This window comes from Magallana gigas, chromosome 5 (assembly GCF_963853765.1).
Source record: "Magallana gigas chromosome 5, xbMagGiga1.1, whole genome shotgun sequence".
Taxonomy (NCBI): Eukaryota; Metazoa; Mollusca; class Bivalvia; order Ostreida; family Ostreidae; genus Magallana; species Magallana gigas.
This window is the reverse complement of record NC_088857.1, coordinates 20,902,079-20,925,138: the sequence shown is the minus strand read 5'-3', so window position 1 is coordinate 20,925,138 and position 23,060 is coordinate 20,902,079. Positions and strand designations below refer to the sequence as shown.

The window sequence follows — 23,060 nt, the reverse complement described above, 5'->3', positions numbered from 1 at the left end:
AGTTAATCTCGTTATTATGAGAAACGATCTCGTAATTACGAAAAAGGATCTATACAAAATGATGCATTTCATTGTTCTACATTTTACACTCTCTTTCTGTTAAATGGATGAACATATGTTAAGAAATTTATTAAATTAGTGAAAGAAATTTCAGAGGAAGAAGTGTAGCAGTTTGATTCATAGATTAATTGACCAATTTATTAATCTGAAGGATTTCAGACTCCAAAATGTTTAAATAAAAACACAATTATTTTCAATATACATGTGGATTGTGTATGAATACGTGTATATACAACATAATTCGCGGTAAATCCCGTATATCCATGATCGAAACTATATAATTATTTTATCTAATATAATTGTGCTTTTTTATGACTTGAACTACCGAATATTTACTTTAGAGTGGGACTGTAATAAACATTGAAAAATACATATATATAAAGTTCTTTCGACTTATTAATATAAGATAAAATGTCATATTCGATCAAAAATTATAAACAATTATCGTTGCAATTTTTAAAAAATTGAATTATCGTTTATGGAAAGTAAAAAAATAGACTGAAAGAGTGATCCAATCAACTTGCGTTGGAGATCAAAATCTGATGAATAAGCACTGATTATGTATGGGTTTTTTAAAAATAAAACAATCAAATAATACCTACTGTGTTATTTATTATAAAAAAAATATTTTCTCGTAATTATAAGATAATTAACTCGTTTAAATTAACGATATTTTTCTCGTAAATACAAGATCTATTCTCGTTATGGCAAGATCTTTTCTCGTAATTACAAGATAATTAACTCGTAATAACGAGATCTTTTCTCGTAATTACGACAGGTAGAAGAGTTTGTGTCCACTCATCAGCAAACCATTTTGAACCAAACACAGCAGCAAATCCTAACAAACCAGAAGTATCTGTAAATAGTCGCGTGACATCTAAAGATTCCCATTCCTCTAAGAAAATGAACTGATATTCCATTGAAAATTTGAAGAAAATCTAGCCACATTGCTAAATCAGCTCTTACCTAATTATTAAATTTTAATCGATAATAAGGTTTTTCACACCTTATAGTCAAGTCAATCAGACGACGTAAAAATGCCCTACCAGGAACTATTTCAATTTCAATTCTTTATTTCTTTAAGCTTTACAGCTTATCAGTATAACATATGTATAACATGCTACTACCAAACAAGCAAAATTTAAGACTCCGATTAAAGAGTACCGTGTCAATTGAATCATACTGAACCTGAGAGTATTCCCTAGGTATATTCGAATTAACTAAGTCCTGAGCAGGAAAATATAAATCATGAATGATATGAAACTTGTTTGGCTCGGATTTTGGTACAACCCCTAGAGAAGAAGTTTTAAAAAGAGGTAAAGGGGGTCTTGGGAATGGGCCAGCTTTCCTCTGCTTACTTAAACCCACATGAATGTAATCTTCAATAACTTCTGGGTGCTCATATGTAGACTTATGATTATTAGGAGGATAAATGGAAGAGGACTTAACACAGCCTAATCTAAACCCAAATGTAAAGCCATTCACTAACAATTTCAATGCATCTGCCTCATAACCTAATAGTTCATTGTGAAGTCTTAACGGGTTTACTGGAGTTGGAAGAATTAGTGTTATTCCTGTTTGATGTGATAGATTTGGATGACATGTTTGTACACTGAAATCGGGGGTGGGGTCCACTACATTCTTGGCAAGTATGGACGAATCGACAAGGTAGGGAGTTACATTTTTGCCCATTGTTATAATTGTAGCACTGTTTAGCCCGAAAGGGCTGCCGTTTACCATTATAAGCTTGGAATTTGTTGGGAGACGTTAAACCCATAGTGGCTACCTTTAGTCGCAACTCTGTTTTACTCTCTACCACGGCAGGAGGGATGTCTCTCTTATTTTTCTAAATGACTCATCATACATTCTCCAGGGTTGGTCCCCATGAGGCTTGTGAATCTCCCTAATTGTAAACATGTATTTTAACAGATTGCATGCCTCATGGGAAAATTTCTGTAAGTAAATTGTACTGAATATCAGAAAAGCATCAGTCCATTGATGGATTGTAATAGATGTTTTATTTGAAGCCGCTTGTTGTAGCTCAATTTTGCCAACTTGTACTACAATTGAAAGGGGTTCATCTCCTGAGGTCGGCAATAAATGTTTTAAGTCAACAAATTCATTGTTCCAAATTTTAAGTTTAAGTTTTGAGGATACTGATGCCCCAAGAGGCACACAATCTGATAAGTTAATTTGAGGGCTACTAGAGCATGCAAAACTACTACCCGTACTCTGAGATAAATCGCCTGCGGGCTCACCTGTGAACACATTATCCAGTAATGTTCCCTGTGCAGAGGCAGGAATTGTGGCAGCCGCAGAGGCAGGAATTGTGGCAGCGGCCGGTATTGCTTCCCCAACTACTGGTGCAGTATCCTCAACAGAATTCATCATTGGAGGTTGCCCAACACTTTCACCGATGTTTTGTTTCTCACCAGCATCTTTTTGTTGGTTTACAATTTCTTTTGCCAGAAGTTCATAATCAATATTTGGGAGCACATTGACAGTGTCAGTCCTCGACTGTTTTCGGGTTCTTTTTGGCCCTTTTTTTCCCATTTGAACTTCAGTTGGTGGTGTTGGTGGTGGTACTTCTCCCGTTGCCACATCATCTCTCCTGGCTCTCTTTTTGGGTGGTATTATGGCTAAATATATGATAAGAATAATAAGTATGAATTCTATCTTTCATATATATACATATATGATTAGCCTAACCCATAAGAATTTTTTCATAATCAACTTTTGCATTAACAGATGATTTCAACCATGTACTTGGTATTTTGACCTGATCAGTTAAGCGAATACAAGCACAGACTTTGAAATACAGGTACATGTTAACATTAAATTCATAATTCGTTATAGGAACATGTCCCACTGACCATATGGGTAACACAGACCCAATGTTCCTTCATCATTATTAGTACATGTAGATCCAAACATTCCTGTAACTAAAAAGTCCCAACATGACTTTAATTACATATTAACATTTAATTCATAATTGAAAGGAACATGTCCCACTGACCATATGGGTAACAAACCCAATGTTCCTTCATCATTATTAGTACATATAGATCCAAACCTTCATGTAAGTAAATATTCACAGCCTGATTTTTAATTACAGGTTAACATTAAATTCATAATTGTAAGGAACATGTCCCACTGACCATATGGGTAACACAGACCCAATATTCCCTCATCATTCTTTAGTATGCAAACTCGACAAACATAAAATTTATCAGTTCCAGTTAAACGCTTAATTACAAATGAAAAGGAGAACTTGAACTTGATGCTCATCAACATGAAAGAATCACACATTTAAATTTCAGGGAGCTAAGATTTAAACTGCCCCTACACTGTCTTAATTAAAGCAAATAAAATGTGTGTGTATATATATATATATATATATATATATATATATATATATATATATATATATATATATATATATATATATATATATATATATATGTGTGTGTGTGTGTGTGTGTAATAAAGAAAATAGAAAACAACAATCAATGAAATACAAAATATATTCATTTTTTGAAAGGATCTCCGAGGTATTCGTATTATTTTGCACAGAAGTCTTGCATTACTTCGCATGTAAATCGAACACGTGTGTCGTTCATTCAGAGAGCATAACGTCTGCATCTTCTTAAAAACCCCGGCGGTACTACATCCAGCACAGTAGCTAAATGATAGTAAATCGAAGAAAGTAACAACATAACATCGTTTCCATCCGTTCCTACAAAAACGCCCCGTTTCTAAAATCCATGCGATTGTTGACATTGCTCGATCTGCCACAGAGTGTGGTTTGCGCATGTGCGGTGTTATAATATATACAGGAAAACGGTCTACAATTATCAAGGAATTTTTTAAGTATCTGCGCCTAGCTGGATTTCAGTCTGTCTTGTTTTGTCGTTTATTGGATATACAGTATCTTGCCAGTGCAGTGGTTGTCATATTAATTTTCTTTAAAACGCGTTTCTCCATGTCTTTCGTCCAAGGTATCGTGTTCGGGTGTATGAAATTCCTGAATGCGGTGAAGCATGAATAGTGCTGTCGGTCTTATATAGGGGGTGTGTAGCGATGAGCAGAACAATAGAAATCGACAAATAATATGGCGGTAGGCGGAGATAAAAGGAATAGGCGGAGACAAAAGGGAAATAATGCGTATTTATGAACTCATGTCAGCTTTAAACTCATTCAAATGGTTAGGCGTTTAAATACCCGTGCTAGTGTGGTCAGTTTGGGCGTAGCAGGCACCTGAGAAGGACATGCTGTCCTGTACTAGAGTTTGTTCAACAAAGTATTTACATCTGAGCATATTCTAACCAGGTTCTTCTCACTTCTGAGGGTTTTATTTTAAAGTTTGTTTATTGCTAATTTCAGTTGCAATGGCAGCCAAGTTCCTTTTTGTGTTTTTGTTCATTTGTTCCATAAAGTTGTTTTAAACTTAACATATTGTTTAAGTACATAAAAACTGGTAATGTTTATAAAGTATACAAAGTAGCTGTAAAGTAACAATACTCCGTAAACATTGTAAAAAGTGTGTATAGTAATTGCGTGAATACAGTGTATAAGTAAACATACTATTTGTATAATATATATAGTATGTGTAAAGTACAAGTATAAAAATATATAAGTATATAAGTATGCATGTATAATATAAGTAAATACATGTAAAGTATATGTGTAAAGTAATGTATATGTATGTGGAAAAACGTGCATAGAATATATACGTGTAACCCCAATGTATGGTATATACAGTTATAAAATGTATACTATTAATAGATCCCAGTATTGCAGTACCACAATTTGCAGTATTCCAGTATCCAGTATCATAGTATTACAAGAACTACAATACTTCAGTATCCAAGGAACTCAGCCTTTAGAAAAATGGAACCACCATAAACATTCAACATTCAACTATTCAACAGTCAAGATTCACCAACTTTGGCCTGTCTTACACGAATACACGGACGGATGGTTTTGTGAGCCCACCGAGGCCGCCATTACGGACCAGCCAATAAGTGGTACAAAAACTTAAATATATATTCTCTGTAAAAACTGAATCACAAGATAAACAAATGAATTGAACAGTATTATAATGTAGTAAAATGTTAAACTAGTTATTTTTTCTGACAACCAGCACGGCAAATCTGTGACACCCGCCGCTCGGTTTTCTGAGTTTTAAGGGAAAAAAATAAAATTACAAAGAGATTTTCCCCCGACTACGGAAGCGTATTAGTGCCACATACACTTCACATGTTTTTTATTTCTACACTTTAAAGTGTAAAATTCACACTTTAAAGTGTAAAATTCACACTTTAATCTGTAGAATTTTCACTTTAATCTGTGAATTTTACACTTTAATCTGTAATATTCACATTTTAAAGTGTAAAATTCACACTTTCATCTGTAAATTTCACACTTTAATCTGTAAATTTTACACTTTAATATCTGTAAAAATTACACTTTAATCTGTAAAATTCACACTTTAATTTGTAAATTTTACACTTTAATCTGTAAAATTTACACTTTAAAGTGTAAAACTCACACTTTAATCTGTAAAATTCACACTTGAATCTGAAAAGTTCACACTTAAATCTGTAAAATTTACACTTTAAAGTGTAAAATTCACACTTTAAAGTGTAGATTCACACTTTAATCTGTAAATTTTACACTTTTATCTGTAAATTTTACGCTTTAATCTGTAAACTTTACACTTAAAAGTGTAAAATTCACACTTTAAAGTGTAAAATTTACACTTTAATCTGTAAATTTTACACTTTAATATGTAAATTTTACACTTTAATCTGTTTATTTTACACATTAATCTGTAAATTTTACACTTTAATCTGTAAAATTCACACTTTAAAGTGTAAAATATACACTTTCATCTGTAAATTTTACACTTAAAAGTATTAAATTTACCCACTATCTAGTAAAATTAGCCCATATATACACATTCATTGGAGAGTAATTATCATTTCCGATGGTTTGATCGAAGCATTATTGACTGAAATATTTTAATTAGCAAATATTTCAAACTTTGTCTTAAATACAGTGACATTATTACACAGTGATATTTTTAAAAAACCGTGGATTTTTCAAATAGATATCAGTGGTTTTATGCCTCGGCTTTTTTCCACACTTTTTTATGATGATTTTACAATAAAAATAACAAATAGTGTTGAATTACTGATCATTCAAAGAATATACATTATGTGTATCATTCTGTATAAACCTCGATTTAGCATAAGTTCGTTCAGTACTTTGAGTTGTGTACGTACTACAAAAACTTGATTAAATGAAATTGTACCGTATACAAATGAATAAAATTGATGCTTTAAACTAGTAAAAGTCTTGTATACATTTAGCAGGCTTGAAGACTGTGTATTTGCATAAAAGTGAACAAAAAGTCAAAACCCCAAAACATTGTTACAGATAATTCTACATTTTATGTTGCGGCCACCATAAAAATATATTTATGTGATGGCCGGCTGGCGGTCAGATAAATTAATGGTGATCGCTAGTTTTTAGTCCATTAAATTATCACTTTTTTTCAGTTTTTGTGAAAATTTTAATCTGATTGAAAAAGACGAGGGAAACGGCTCGCATTATAAAAAGCCCTTAGCGTTGAACATTTTTTTGGCCATGTGACACTGGTACATTTTGAAAATTTAATTATAACCGTTTCAGGTTTTTTTGAAAAATTAAATACTGATAATGAGAACTCATTTCTCGATTGCAATGTTTATTATGAAAGTAAGCTCAAAGAAATGTCGGACATTTAACTAAAGCAGCCATGTGGTGTTGACATAGTATTTTACAGATTAAAGTGTGAATTTTACACTTTTAAGTGTGAATTTTGCAGATTAAAGTGTAAAATTTACAGATTAAAGTGTGAATTTTACAGGTTAAAGTGTGAATTTTACACTTTAAAGCGTGAATTTTACACTTTAATCTGTAAAATTTACAGATTAAAGTGTGAATTTTACACTTTAAAGTGTGAATTTTACACTTTAATCTGTAAATTTTACTCTTAAATCTGTAAATTACGAAGAAAATTGAAAAATCTCGATCTGCCCCGGCTTTTTTTTTTTGCCCCGGCCTGGGCTTGCCAGCACATTTTACTCCGTCTGGTTGAACGAGACTACATTGAACTCTAGCGTAGGAATACATACGACTTTAAACAATATCTAATTTACTGTTTGTACAATTTAAAATCTTATTATATTCATGGTATTAATAAATAAGTTTTCTTGAAAAACAATGCTTCAGAATACATAACATCGAATTTACCGATTATTTTCAAGAATTAAGTGTTGTCAGCGGTATTGATTTGTTCTTAATAGGTCCAAACACTGTTTCACTTTCGCTTTGCCCGAGTAAGTGCATAGGAGAGTTGATTAAAATCAACTCCCAAAAAGCGTAAGCTGTCACCAGTTATGTTATTTCGTATAACATACGTCAAAATTAAATTCATTTCTTATAATTTAGTAAAACAAAATTGACCCTCCGTGCCATTTTTATGCCTATGTTTTAATCGTAAACGACATTTCATACTACCCCCGCATAAGTATATCTTTAGTAACAGGTGACCCAGATAGAACGAAGCGAGTAGTGGCGCCCATATTTGAATTTGGTGTGTGGACGCTGGTTCACGACTTCGCCGTTTACTTCTCGAATTTAAAGGTAGTTGTTAAAAGTTGAATTAATAGACATAAACTCAGAAGAGAGGAAGTGTGAAGATTGCAGGGACAGGCCTCTTGAGGCCCAGATGCAGCACACGATGCAAATGCATTTCGGAGATCGACTCGGGATTGGGAGCGGTGTGTAAAATGACCGAGCATGCTGAAAATGTTTGTATTTCGCGGTTTTACAGCAAGTCGACTAAGAGTGTCGTTCATTTGTTTTCTCTGAGCCGTCGAGCAATTCCGAATGTAACTCCTAGCAGAGGACTCATATTTACAGTTCATGTTTTATGTCCCGACATCATTCTTTACATTACAGTCTATAGGCCTAGCTCAATCAGATGGAAATCTGTTTGCTCATCAAATGTTTCTACGAAAAGAGGCATCAATCAGCATTTATTAAAACCACACCAAAATACCATGATAAACCTAGATAGCTTTAAATTAAAGCGCTCTGAAAAGAGAGATTTGGGTGCAATTTCCATTCTGGGTTAAAATTTGGTGTTATGGTAAATTTAGGCGTTTATTTTTACTATGCTATAAAAAATTGTGATAATTTTTCAACATAGGTCTTTTATACAGTGGTAACAACGTTTTTGTTGACAAGCCAATCGTGTTAAATAGTTCGTGTACCATGGGTAATCGTTCGTGTAACATGCGGGATATGCGTGTATCAGAAAAATTGGTTTGAGTTGTTTACCGTGCATGATCGTGCGGTTTTTTCGTTTGGTAATTTTTTTTTACGGAATGCCATGATTTATTAAAAAACAACGACAAGTAGTTTTTAAAACAATGCAGCAATATAAATCTATTTTTTTTAATAGAAGAATATTGACAATTGTTCACATTCAAGTATAATGTCAGCGCTAATTTAAAAAATGCATACTCTCTCTTTCGTCATTAAATACCGGTATTAAGTATTTTAACAACTCATGTAATCCTTTGATCGGTCGAGTTAGTTTGTATGATTTTGTAATCAGTCTAAATCAAGCATACATATTATCTTGAAATAATGTTAATCATATTAGCAAGAGAAACACGTTGAAAGAAAGCGGTAAAACCTACTTATTCTCCGATCAAAACAATTATTCCCAAGTTTTCTTTCAAATGAAATTACGTAACAAACGCTTTCCTCTCTGTTACATTGTATAAACATTCATAAGAATTAAAATGTATTTAGACGCTTCAAGAATAAATAGAATTCAATCAATTATGTACCGTAAATGGAAATATGGGATGTGTAAAATCGAGATTCTTTGGAACAAGGTAACAAAACCTGTATCTCGCATAGTTAAATCGTACAAAATGTACTTAAAGAAATCAGGTTATATAAAAATCTTAAGTATATTAGATAATTTCGTGTAGTTTATAATTTATCGATATCTTTATTTCTTTTACACTTAATTTTCTTTGACTTATGATAGAAGTTAATATTCGTTGAGGAGATAAAACAATTCAATTTGAGTATGGATCCTATCATATCGTTTACTCGTAAATAAAAAAAACAGGGATGGCTACGTACTGTAAATGCCGCTTTTCAATAAAACACAAACAGATTGTAGTAAAAATCAAAGCAATGCGTTTTCTTAATTATAATCTTAAAACTTAATTTTGTTTTTGCGTGTTTATTGTTATCGTTCGTATATCGTGAAAATTCATAAAGTTAGTGATCGTTTGTGTATCGTGCATGATCGTTCAAGTATCAAAATCGTGCGAGTCGTTTGTCAACAATAACGTTGCTTCTACTGTATGTGTTTTTTTTAATAAATACATGCGCATTTATTTATCCTTTACATACCTTGAAAAAGATTACCCACACCTCCTACGTTTTGTGTTTCTTTTCGTAGAAATTCATTTTTTCTGTCTTGAAGTTGTTTCAGTTCCATTTGTGAGACATTTTTTAATCTTTTTTTTTTTTTTACTTTGGAATGATTAGAACAGATTTTTTTTCTTTTTTGATTTTAAAAAAATTATTAAATATCATTTTAAATGTAGATTATGTATGTGAAAAGAGATTAATTTAATCATTTTTCTATTTATTCTCACTTTGGTATACACATGCATACAAGTGAAGATCTACATGTAAGGTTTACATTTTTCTTAAAAAGTAGTTCCGGATAGATGTTGTCAAGAGGTTGTGTCCCTATACCAAGGCATGTTAAACAATATAATACATGTCCCTCTATCTGCATCAGCCAATCAAACGAGGCGTTACAACCAAAATTAAATTACTGAGATATACGTGTTCATGTTTTGTGTTGAAAGTTTACCTTGTTCACGACTGACTGTATTCATTTCAACATCTTGATTAATAAATGGTTTGTTTTCTTCATGATTTTCTTCAGCACTTCTTGATTTGCAGATTGAAGTGAACTCTAGAGTTACACACAAAAATTAAAGGAAAAAACATTATTTCGATGTCCAAAACATGTTGTTGGAGAGAAATAATTATGTCAAATTGAATAATGATGGAGCAACACACAGTAAATATTTAACTTTGTTTAATGTTTAAATATTAACTTTATTATTAATATTTTTTAAAAATAATTTTACATCTTAAAGCATTAACAGTGATTTCAACTTACGTGCTTTTAAGAAATAGAAGTTATATTGTACAAGACTTACTCCTTCTTCGACGGAAGATGAGTGTAACACCGATAAATAAAAGAACAACCACAATTGCTAAAGGTACAATCCATTGTAAGTCAGTCTGATTGATTTTAGGGTCGTTTTCTGTTTTTGTATATTCCGTTGTTTCTCGAAGGTACGTCGTGGGTATTCTGTTGTAAATAAGTAAAATATCAATTAAAATAAGTATCCTTGATTTAAACTTTTTGCGTTTTTGCATAATTGTTGCTCCAGGAAATAAATAAAAGTATTGAAAGTACTTGAAAGCGATAGGCAGGTTTGTTGTCAAGATGTTGGAAAAAATTGCATTAATATTTTCATCTAAACTAAGTATCCTATACCTATATTAACATTAAATAAGTCGTTTCATTGTCCAATTCTAGATTAAAAATCAATATATTCTTGCTTTATTAAAAAAAATTACAATATAAGTTTAAAATCTCACAATTTGTCATTTTTGTTAAAAAAAATGTGATATACACACATCTACATGTAGTGGGGGGGGGGGGGGGGTAATCGTGTTCAAAAAATTCAAACTTGTAAACTTGTAAATCCAATTATGCAATCGTGTTGGTGTGTGAGCCTGAGTATGAATGTGTGTAATTCTGATCGTGTAACCTATAACACTCGGGCATAAATACTTTAAGATTTGACTCAGTTCCTTCGTATGGTGCACATTTTGCATGTTTTAAATGTTTTTCTTCAGTTAATTTAACCTTCAACTTTGCACATTTTCAATCCGTAGTTTCTGTATTTGTATCTCCATGCTCGGAAATAGCACATCTGACATGTTACAAATCGACAAATGTGAAGTTTACAAGTTTGTCGAATTTTGACATGACCTTATATGCAAATGCTTACTGCACGAAAAGGCCGTAATCGCCGGAATGGACCAGAATAAACATAATATTCAGTAAACTGTTATGGTAAGCTTTTGATGAACGATACTATTTTCTCTGGATCGAAAATATTCTTGCATCGATTTTCTTACATCAATAATAAAATCGATATTGGCATTATAGGGGCATGGTCACGATTTTGGTCAAGAATTATTTTTCTGATTTTAATGTTTACAATGCTTCAGTGAGGCATTCTTAAAGGCAACCGAAAGAATCTGGGGGAATAAGCCGAGGCAAAAAACCCACATCGGTTCATTAAAAAATAATACTATTTTATTTCTAGCAAATTTCACTTTCGTTACATTTATTAAACATATGTGATCATATACATTCAGTGCTGCCATAACCAACAAAAAGTAACTTCTATACTACTATATTAAAATAATAGACTCGAATTTTTTAGCTTTAATACCGAGAAATCGGAAGACTACTGTCTTTTGATATATATATTTTTAACATTATTGGTACTTGGAGATTACCAATTTGTTTTTATTTTTTCTCAATCAGGCTTCGCTAATTAATAATCAAAGAGGATTCCTTTAAAAAATCCGGAAATCGTCTGAATTTTTCGGATTTTACAATCTTGCGTATGCGCATTACATTCAAGCTGAATCACGGGATGCTTTTTAGTTTATGTTTCCACAATATCACATTTTCATGGATAAACTAAAAAAACGATGCATGTAAAACGAAGACGTGTAAATTTTCATTCAAAATTTGCTATATATATTCTGTTCATATAAAAGAAATTACGGGAGATAACTTATAGTGCGTTTAATATGAAAAATTCCAAGATTTCTGGATGTCAACATGGTGTGCAAATTTTATGTATCTATTTCGTAAATGCCCGACATAATATGCAATGCCAACCCGTTCACGCACGGGTCAAAGTCTAGTCACATTTAATTGATATTAAGACATCCAAATAGTTATATGCTAATTTGGCAACAAAATGATATAGAAATCGGATGTTCAAATTATATTTTTTCATAGAGTGGGTCATCGTACCATTTTTTAAAGAACGAATATTGTTAACACATATTAACGTCTATCTTTTTCAATTTTCCAAAAAATGGTACGAAAACCCACTCTATGGTAAAAAGTAAGTTTTCTTCTTTTAATTTTTAAGATTGGTCTTTAAATGACTAAGTCCACCAGTCGTTTGCGTAAAACTGTTAACAATAGAATCAGCTATATTATAGCATCTAAACAAGAGAATCTGTGGTGTAGAGGTAAGCGAGGACTTCTTTAAACAAATGTAACTGTAAAAGTGAGTGTTCGAATCGTACGCGTTATGGGTTTTTTTTGTTTACATTGTTAAAATGTAATTTTCTTTTTTTACTTTATAATATACATTGTTAAAATGTAATTTTCCTTTTTTTTTCTTAATAATAAAAATTTGTTTATAATAACTTGAAATTATTTGATATGCGTTTTCTACTACTTTTATAAAATATGATATGTATGTTATTCTCTTTGAGATTGCACGATATTATATTGTAAACAAATGGTTGTTGTGCATACAAGACACAATTAAATGGCAAGATAAAACGTTCCATCTTTTAATCCTTGAGAGTCTTGTTAACACAACAAGGACATACGCTGGACAAAAGCATGTAATTATGCACAAAATGCAGAATACAAGCTAAGTCAAATGTACAGTATGCGCCTTAAGAAAATTCAATGATTAACTAGGCATGTATTTCACTTCCAATTGTATCGGCAGGAAAATCAATTACAAATGCGTGTTTTGTTGTGAAAGAAAAAGCATAGTAGCTCTACCAAAAGACACAAAGACCACAAGGACCAATGACCAACACAAAGTTTGATCAGTGACCTATAACAAGCCCCCTTGTTATACGTTACTGGTTTGACTATCGCTGTCTTCCTTAGCCCCTCCCCCCACTTTTTTGCAAATTTATACATAGCAAAGACCTTTTTTTGCTTGTCAAGATTTTTAAAAGTCTAGCCCCCCCCCCCCCCCCCCCCCCACACTTTCAATTTGCTTCCGACGCCACTGTATATTTTTTTTTTAAATACTTGTTTTGAATACCTACAAAAGGAGTTAACTAAATTTTTCTGTCTCCGAAGCGGAAAAATCGACTCCCCCATACTCTTTGTCGACTCCCCTGCGTTAGGGGTTGTATACGATAACTGAGGTAAATTAGTAAATTAAATATTGTTAGAAAGTAATCAACATTTTTGTATTTTAACTCTTTAAATGAGTATGTGATTGTCATTCTAAATTTGCCAGTTTAAAGTATATGTAAATACTACAAAATTTAAGCGAATTTGCGCCTTTCAAATGTCGATTGCCCCTTTCTCGCATTTTTGGACATTTTCATTAGGACAATACTGTCCACCGTTTAAATGCCCAGTTAACTCGTACGTTTATTACTTCTTATAAGACGTATGAGAGGGTCGTGGGCATTTGCAACGGCTTATTCCCCCAGATTCTTTGAGTGTCATTTGTTGAGTTATAAGCGAGTTACAGAGCTTACAATTCTTTGCTATGTAAACAAAGCTTTTGTTTACATTTTGAATGTTGAAGTGAAAATTTCAATTATAGACCTAAAATGAATGTGTTGAACGTAAGGAACTGTTTATCTATGTAAGAAGATAAAAAAAAATCAGCTTGAAAAGGGTTTTATTGGTATATTGAACCTATGTAAACAAAAACAGGACACGAGCCTTGTTTACGTGACACAGATTAGTGAGCTCCGTATCTTGCTTAAAACTTTAAGACTGACTCTCAAATTTCATTTGATCATTAGAAATGCATTTCTAAAGCATTGCAAATAATAAAAACAGAAAAATAGAATTTGACCAAAATCGTGACCATGCCCCTTTAATGGTTACGTTACATGTATAAAACTAATAAAATATTTACAAAGATATGAAAAATTTAGTGATTTACAGACGAAAGATACTTCTTTTTAAAAAATCACAATTTTCAATAATTTTCCAATTATTGTATTTGATTGTGAATTACGTTACGCGATCTGAATGATGATAGCGTTGAAAAATTGCGCAAGGTGTCCCCAGTACTTCCGAATAGAGAAAAGATGTAAAATTTCCCATTATAAATCTCCGTTAGAAATTTGTTTTCGTTTCTGTAAACTTTTATGAGTGAAAAGGGATATTTTGTCAATGAAGATATCTTGGATATTTTCTATTTTGTCGATTTCAACTGTACTTCTTTCACAGGTACGTGTATTTTTATTAAAAATCATCAAAAAATGATGGAAGCAATAACTTGGACATACTATAGTATATGGAATGATAAATGCGATGAAGAACAAGCCGAATCTACATGTATGTATCCTACCTTTTACAAGATTTTTCAGCCAGGAAACAACCATTACCAATAGATATGCAAGCTGGGTCTGTAAAGTAGCAATAAGCCTACGGATTGTTCTATTTTGTAAGTAACATAAGATAAATTATTTAATAATAATAATAGTAGTTTTGCTATCCATATAATAAAATGATAATTTAAAAAAATAGATTGATATATGCTGATTCTAGAGATGTTGACCGAACATAGATCAATGATAGAAAGTACAAAATGTCAATTTATAAAATTCTTGACATCATATAACAGTCATGTAAAAGTGTAAAATATTATCGAGCATTCTATTTCAACAGAGTGAAGAATGTCTTTAAAGAAGTTATTTTGAGTATATGGTAATTCTAAATTTAATAATACAATCTAAAAATATAATCTAACATGTTTGTATTCCAAAATTATGCATGATTTTAAAAATTAATTTTGTTAGCATTAACACGTTTAAAACAGATTTACCGCCATGCATTTATTTCGGATACTGTTAACCAACTTTTAATCATGCTGGTATGCAGCTACTAATTTTCGTGACCAAGACGTAGATTATCTTAAAACTAATACTCCAAAGGCTTTGTGGACTGGTTAGCGGCGAGAAATATTCGCGACGATGAGGCTCTCGCGAAAATTTCTCGCATGCGAATAAAAGTTGGTTTAGAGAAAATGTATCATGCATAAGATACCATACTTACATTCAAAGATTCTTCTGCTTTGAAAAGAGGTATTGTGGCATCCATCTATAAAGTGACGGCAGTTGTATGAATCAACGTATGAACCTCCTCTTTTCAAATACAAACATAAACCTAAGAGTGAATTAAAGTATATTAAAGTATATTAAAGTATATTAAAGTCAATATCAGTCAATCAAAGCACATCTTTTCAACATATTTATTAATCTTTTACATATGTCAACAACATATCATAGCATAACATTTAATTTCCATGGCATAGCATAACATGAGATTCTTATTACATACCATTTAAAATTGCATAGCATGATTATCATTTATATCTCATTCGTCATAGCATAGATCACATTATTATACCGTAAACTTTCAAACTTGTTTTAATGCTTGTTATTATTTCTCTATTATTAAATTGATTATAATGCAAATTACTTTTCAATATTTTACTTTTAATTAAAATGAGTTGTCATTCGTAAAAGATATAATATTTATAAGTTTAAAAGAAAATCTCGAGAATCTGAAAAACATCCGTCACTTATTACTACTTACTGTCCTTACAAATAGAATAAATGTTGGAATAACATGTTAGTGGTTAACTTGTTTGTTAAAGGTTTTTTTCTTCGAAATGTTTGACACTCTTCTGTACACGGAGGTGTCTTTGTTCAAATCTCTTAGCATACCATAGCAAAGCACAATTAATCTTTAAGCCTTACAATTCATTTTTTTTTCATAGCTTCATAACATTGCTTAAAATATTCATAGCATATCATTAAAATCGCATACTATAGCAAACATAAAATTGTAAAATAGGCATGAGATCACTGTGATCACGTTTGTTAATTCTTACTTCAAAAGCAAACAATTAATAGAGAGAATATGCTATTTATTATGTGTATATCTGTACACAGGTATACAATTGAAAAAATGACATACATGTACGATAAAACTATCAACATCATTTATGTACCTTCTTCAATCCATATAAAAGGTGCCGTGTAACAGAACTCTAACAGTTCCGTGAGATTTTCGTTCGGTAAACACGTGTAGCCATTAGTCTGGTTACAGTTGAGAACTGACGATCTGTTGTTCCACTCTGATTCATCTCTGGGACAATGTGATGTGGAGTATACCGGGAACTTATAGCCATCAAGCTTTCTCTAAATAGTAAAAGGTTTAATTTTAAGTTTATTCATTCGATATTTTTATCATTTTTGGGAGTTGATTTTAATCAACTCTCCTATGCAGTTACTCAGGCAAACCGAAAGTGAAACAGTGTTTGGACCTAAGCACAAATCAACACCGCTGACAACATTTAGTTCATATCAATAAATTCGATGTAATGAGTTCTTAAGCATTGTTCTTCAAGGAAACTCATTTATAGATGCCTTGTAAATAGTCAGATTTTAAATGGAACGAAAAATTTAGATATTTTTTGAAGTCGTACATTTTATGTATTCCTACGCCAGAGTTCACTATAGTCTCGTTCTCGCTCGGCTGTCTCCGTAAATCTCCGACAAGCATAGAGTCTCTCTTGCTTGTCGGAGATTAACGGATACAGATGAGAGTCTTGTTGAACGAGAGAAGAGTTCAATTTTGCTTGGATCCATACAATTTTTCATAACTATTTCGATTACTAATACGTAGTTTGATAGAACTAGAGGTACTGTGAGCAAGCTCACAATTGATACCCCCCCCCCCCCCCCGCTAAGAAAAATTTAATATTTAAACATTTTGAATTATTGGTATACTGAGCCGGATTTTTTCCGAAATTTTTTTTCCACACAATTTTTTTTTCCAAAACAAAAATCATCAGGGCAGGCCATTTTCAGAGAGACGGGGATGAGAGTCTAAAAATAGTTTTATGTGGCCTGAGACAGGAAAGCTTTGTGTCAAATTCTGGCTTCCAATATTTCCATTAATACAAGACATGATACAGACAGAATTTAGCATTTTTGAAACAATGACCTTGAACTTCCTCAATTGACCTTGGGTCAAGGTCATGACACACCCTTAGGTCATAAGCAATCTTTGTGTGAAGTAAGAACTTCCAATGTTTCTCCATAAGAAAGATATGGACCAGACAAGAATTTGCATTTTTTCTGCCAGTGACCTTGACCTTTCCCAAATGACCTTGGGTCAAGGTTATGACACACCTTTAGGTCATAAGCAATCTTTGTGTGAGGTAAGAACTTTCAATGTTTCTCCATAAGAAAGATATGGACCGGACACGATTGCACAGACAGACGGACAGACGGACGGACAGACGGACAAGGTGATTCCTATATACCCCCCCCCCCCAAACTTTGTTTGCGGGGGGTATAATAATTCTTTGAATATTACACATCATGATTGATATTGTGTTTTAAATTCCTGTAGGATTCATATTATAAAAATTGCGTAATTCAAATACTTGTAGGAAGAAGATGGGGGAATAAGATGGCACAAATGCCCAATCGGTTTGGTAGTGAAATACTATTTTGAATTTATTTTCCCCAAATTAAATCTATTCAAATATATTATAATACAAGTTTGCAGAAGCAAAATTTCTAACTATACTCAGTTTTTAATATTTTTAACAAAAAATAAGAAAAAAATATTGTCGAAAAATGTTTGTGGTATCGAACCCATAACATTAAAACCCTAGATATATAAGGATAGCTTATGTCAGGAACTCTAACCATTTCAGACACAACAAAGTGGGCTTTTTGAATATTATGTATGACATTGGCCACGAACCACCGGACTTGTATTATTTTTTTCAAAACGTTCAATTGTTGGGATACAAAATTATATTTTTAATGTATAGTTGGCCATCTCTCCACGTTTTTGTTGATTGAAATTGGTTTGTTTTCCAATAGACCTTAATTAGACTATGAGAAAAATATGGAGCACAGACCCACTCTATAAAAGAAAGTGCCTTGAAGTTCTAAAAAAATGACAGTATTTGCAGGTTTTGATACGTATACGCCTGTTTGAGTCAACATATTCCAAGTATTGAACATATAGGTTAAAAATCAATGATTCGTTAAATATATTGATACTTTAATTTTTTAGTAGCCTGTCCGACCGCGTATGGGCATTTTACACGCCTTATCCATCCATCTTCTTACTTGCATGCAAAAAAACATATCGTTGATTTTAAAATGAATAACAATCGATAAAATCAACTCCCGTCAGTACTTCAGTACTTTGATTTAAATTTAAAACTATGCATTACATATTAGTGGTAAACTTGTTTGTTAATGTTTTACTTCGAACTGTTTGGAATTCTTCTGTACACAGAGGTGGCTTTGTTCAAATCTTGTAGCATATATGTATCACAGAATAGCAAACTGTATCTTTAAGCGTTACATTTCATTTTTTTTAATAGCCGAATAACATTGCATAGGAATTTTATAGCATTTTATTAAAATTGCATGATCAGCTACCACAACTGAACGACAATTATCCATCTATACAAGACATACAAGGCACTGTAAATGGCATAGAAAAAATACTTCACAATTTACATCCTAGCAAAGCCATCAGAATAGGCGCGATTCCTGCTCGCATTCTCAAACAATATAAAATAGAATTTTTTCTTCACACCTGGCACCAACATTTCAAACATTTCACAGGCACAATGTGATGTATCCTAATTGCTAAGCGCTAATTACTAGCGCTCTCGAGCGTTAGCAACTAGAGAACGCTAGCAACTACGTTAGTTTTTTTTTACTGGAATACGCATGCTCGACTTCAAGGTAGGGCATTCTAGGAATACTACTGTATCATGTCAATTTCGTTTTATCATCTACTATGATCTGGAATTTTGTATTTTGTTGTAAATGCCAAAAGGTAACAATATCTTAAGTCTTATAATGCAAAGTTATTTCTTAAATGATAATAAAAGCTAGATTTTCTTAACTAGACGTACCGTCAAGCTATGTTTTCCGAACCTGCCGGAAAGGCCCGAGAAAATACGATTGCTCCAAAACAGTAACAATTGTTCTTAACTGATCTCAACTCAAAATTGAAAGTATTTAAAGTAAATACAGAATGCTTAAAGCACATGTAATGAGTTATGCCATTGCCGATGTGAAGTCCACTCTAGATTCACCAATATGAATTAAGACCCCCCACCCACCCCACCCAAAACAGAATTATAGTGCACCACTGTGCCTTTCTATTTATAATTAATCGATTCAGAAAATTTAACCAGTGGTTTAGACATCTAATTTAATGTTTTACGATGGCTACAACGCTAGCTTACCAATATTTTTAAAAGATAAGTTTGTGTTATCCCTATATTGAGATGCAATTGTTGTAAATTATTGAAACATGTTGTTGTCAGTAACATTTTGAACCATTTAGATGAACACGACATTGTAGTAGACTGCCAGCATGGATTCAGAACTAAGAAAAGCTGTGAAACTCAGCTGCTTACTCTTAGTCATCAATTACTTGAAAATCTACATTCCAACATTCAAACTGATATGATCATTTTGAATTTTTCAAAAGCATTTGACAAGTTGCTTTACCACAAACTGATGAGAAAGCTGGATAATTATTGGATACGTGGTAAAATCTGGAGGTGGGTCTCTGATTTTTTCAGCAACATAGTGCAACAGGTTGTACTCAAAGGTGAGGTATCCAGTCCAATGCCAGTGGTCAGTGGGTCCCCTAGGGGTAAGTCCTTGGGCCTCCTCTATTTTTATTTTCATAAATGACCTACCATCATCTGTCATATCTAAAACCAGACTCTTCGCGGACTACTGTAATCTTTATATACCCATTCATGACCAAAGCGACTGTATAATCCTTCAAAGAGAGCTTGAGATAGCTGATTGGGAACATGCTTGGGGATGTCTTAATCCTCAAAAATGTAGTGTTCTCTGCGTCACTAGATCCTATACACCAGTCAAATACAATAATTATTTAAAAGGACACACACTAGAATCGATCAAGGCAGCAAAATATTTAGGTATTACATAATCCCACAACATGGGAACCGCACATAAAAAATATAACTTCCGAGGCTAATCAGATACGGAGCTATTTAAAAAGAAATTTACAGATAAAAAAAGAAGAGACCATATCTTTGGCATTTAAATCTATGGTTAAATCAAACCTTCAATACTGTTCTTAAATATTTTAGAGGTCGCATCATCAAGCTGTCACGTGACCTGGTATCTCTTACTTGTCGGAGATTAAGGGAGACAGCCGAGCATCTGGTTGAACGAGACTAGAGTTCATTATTGGTTGGATCCATACACCTTTTGAAATATTTCGAATACCGATACATAATTTGATGAAATCAATTCTATCTTTAAATATTACACATCATGATTCATAAGAGGTTTTCCCGAAATTCTTGTCGGAAAAATCCGAGAATCCATATTATAAAAATGTGCATAATTCAAATAGAAAAAAGCAAAATAACATATCGTTGATTTTAAGATAAATAATAATCGATAAAATCAACTCCCGTAAGTACTTCAGTACTTTGATTTTTTAAGGTAGTAACCAGGGTACTATAAAAAGACAGTGCTAATGGTGTGATCTATCTGTTCAAATTGTTCATGAAATAAAAGCAAGGAAAAGCATGTACCATAAAAAGACGTATATAATTTACTTACACTTTCGTTTATATCAAGAATAAAGGTAAAGACAGATCCAAGTACCACAAAACACACTTTGGTACGCAGACTCATTGCTTTCCTTTTGAGAAAACTCTGAAATACAAGTAAGGTTGCAAAGTAATATTTCTTTTCGACCTAAATTTAAAAACACATCATTCCTTTATATATTTTCTACGGCGGCGTGGAAGGGCCAGATGAAAAAAAAAAGTTAATCTTATTCGTTCGGACGAATAAGCTATTTGTTCGGACAAATAAGTTATTTGTTCGGACGAACTAGGATTTGTTCGGACAAATAAGTTATTTGTTCGGACGAATTAGCTATTTGTTCGGACGAATTAGGATTTGTTCGGACGAACAAGTTATTTGTTCGGACGAATTAGGATTTGTTCGAACGAATAAATTATTTGTCCGGACGAATTAAGATTTGTTCGGACGAATTAGATATTTGTTCGGACGAATAAGTTATTTGTTCAGACTAATTACGTATTTGTTCGGATGAATTAGGATTTGTTCGGACAAATTATGTATTTGTTCGGACGAATTAGGATTTGTTCGGACGAATTAGCTATTTGTTCGGGCAAATTAGAATTCGTTCGGACGAATAAGTTATTTGTTCGGACGAATTAGGATTTGTTCGGACGAATTACGTATTTGTTCGGACGAATTAGGATTTGTTCGGACAAATTAGCTATTTGTTCGGACGAATATTTAAAAAGTTATTAGTTTATATGAGGAGTAATTAAGACTATCTGCTCTGGTAATGATGTAGATGAAAGGGGGGGGGGGAGGGTCAAGCCACCCCTTTCCTTCAAATGATAAATTGCTAATAATATAGACATAGGTGTTATATTATCTGACATGTATGCAATATCTGACATATTTTGCTGTCAAGCTCAATTTTCAAACTCTATCTATCTAAAGGATTGGAGTTATATTATCATGGTGCCATGGGTTTCCGATAGTCTAAAACTAATGTTGTCTCTTTAGTCAACTTTGAATCTATTTAATTTTTAAAATCAGACATAGCATCAAAAGTCGTCGATACAAAATCAAAGTTAATCGTCATCATATGCAGTTTCTATCTATAAATAATCTGGATGCCGCATTCGACCGATGAAAATAGGCGTCGGATGTTTCCGATAGTATGATTCATAAACAATATTTTTCAATAATAGTTAAGAAAAATGAGATACAACCTTTTGAAAATATTGTATAAAATTGTCAATTGTCAATTGTCAATTGTTTTCACCTTAAATCGTCCAATTATTTTAATTTTCCCCAGAACTTGATTCAATTAGTTATGATCATTATTATGATTATTGATAACTTTTTTATTTGCTCTCCTAAGATTCCAAACAAAGGAAAACTTTATAAAGATAATTTTAACATGTAAATACGTCATCAGAGGTCTATTTGATGGACAATAAGTATTTTTATCATTAAATTCTATTTTTATTATTTTTTATATTATAGTTAGGATGTTGGGTTATTTTGCTGACTTTATATTATAAAGTATAAGTAAAAATTAGTTTGTTTTATAAGTCACTAAAAGTAATTGTGCGATTATTACAATTCCACGAAGCATATTAGTTAACTTTGATCGTATGTACATGTATATGTATAAAGTTAAGGCGAAAGATAATTTCGTATGTCCAGTGTCCCAAGTAAACAGGAGAATGACTACATTTTCAATATAAATATCGACAATCAAAATCCACGTGCGGAATCATATAATTTTGACTATTGGAATCATTTCTTCTGGCATTACGCGAAAAAAAACTTAAAGCTACCAAAGAAAAAACATGCGCTGCCTAGAGTTGGCATACACCTATACGCGGATCTAGAGCCGGGGTGGTCGGGTGGCCTTGGACCCCCACCCCGCAAACAAAATTATCTCTCAGACCCCCCACCCCCACCCCGGTAAATTTTTCTGGATCCGCGCATGATCATGTAAACTGATTAGACTTTTCACATTTATGTATCCATTATTAAATCTCTCTCTCTCTCTCTCTCTCTCTCTCTCTCTCTCTCTCACATACATGTACCACTATATAATAACTTATTCGTCCGAACAAATCCTAATTCGTCCGAACAAATCCTAATTCGTCCGAACAAATAACTTATTTGTCCGAACA

General features: G+C 32.5%; 1 protein-coding gene across 2 annotated transcripts in view; it reads right to left on the bottom strand.

Annotated features, from left to right (window-relative positions):
- Nucleotides 1–21,092, bottom strand: part of LOC136275707 (uncharacterized) — a 29,292-nt gene extending 8,200 nt beyond the window's left edge. The window contains exons 1-7 of one of the 2 annotated variants that reach the window (XM_066085501.1): nucleotides 20,923–21,092; nucleotides 16,275–16,464; nucleotides 15,314–15,424; nucleotides 14,607–14,664; nucleotides 10,377–10,531; nucleotides 10,022–10,126; nucleotides 2,319–2,699 (exon numbers count right to left, since the gene is read on the bottom strand). In XM_066085501.1, coding sequence (XP_065941573.1) covers nucleotides 2,319–2,699; nucleotides 10,022–10,126; nucleotides 10,377–10,531; nucleotides 14,607–14,664; nucleotides 15,314–15,424; nucleotides 16,275–16,464; nucleotides 20,923–20,997 — 1,075 coding nt within the window. In that variant the 5' untranslated portion in view covers nucleotides 20,998–21,092. The remainder of the gene's footprint in view (nucleotides 1–2,318; nucleotides 2,700–10,021; nucleotides 10,127–10,376; nucleotides 10,532–14,606; nucleotides 14,665–15,313; nucleotides 15,425–16,274; nucleotides 16,465–20,922) is intronic. The other variant, XM_066085502.1, reaches the window with a different exon arrangement.
- Nucleotides 21,093–23,060: the final 1,968 nt, after the last annotated feature.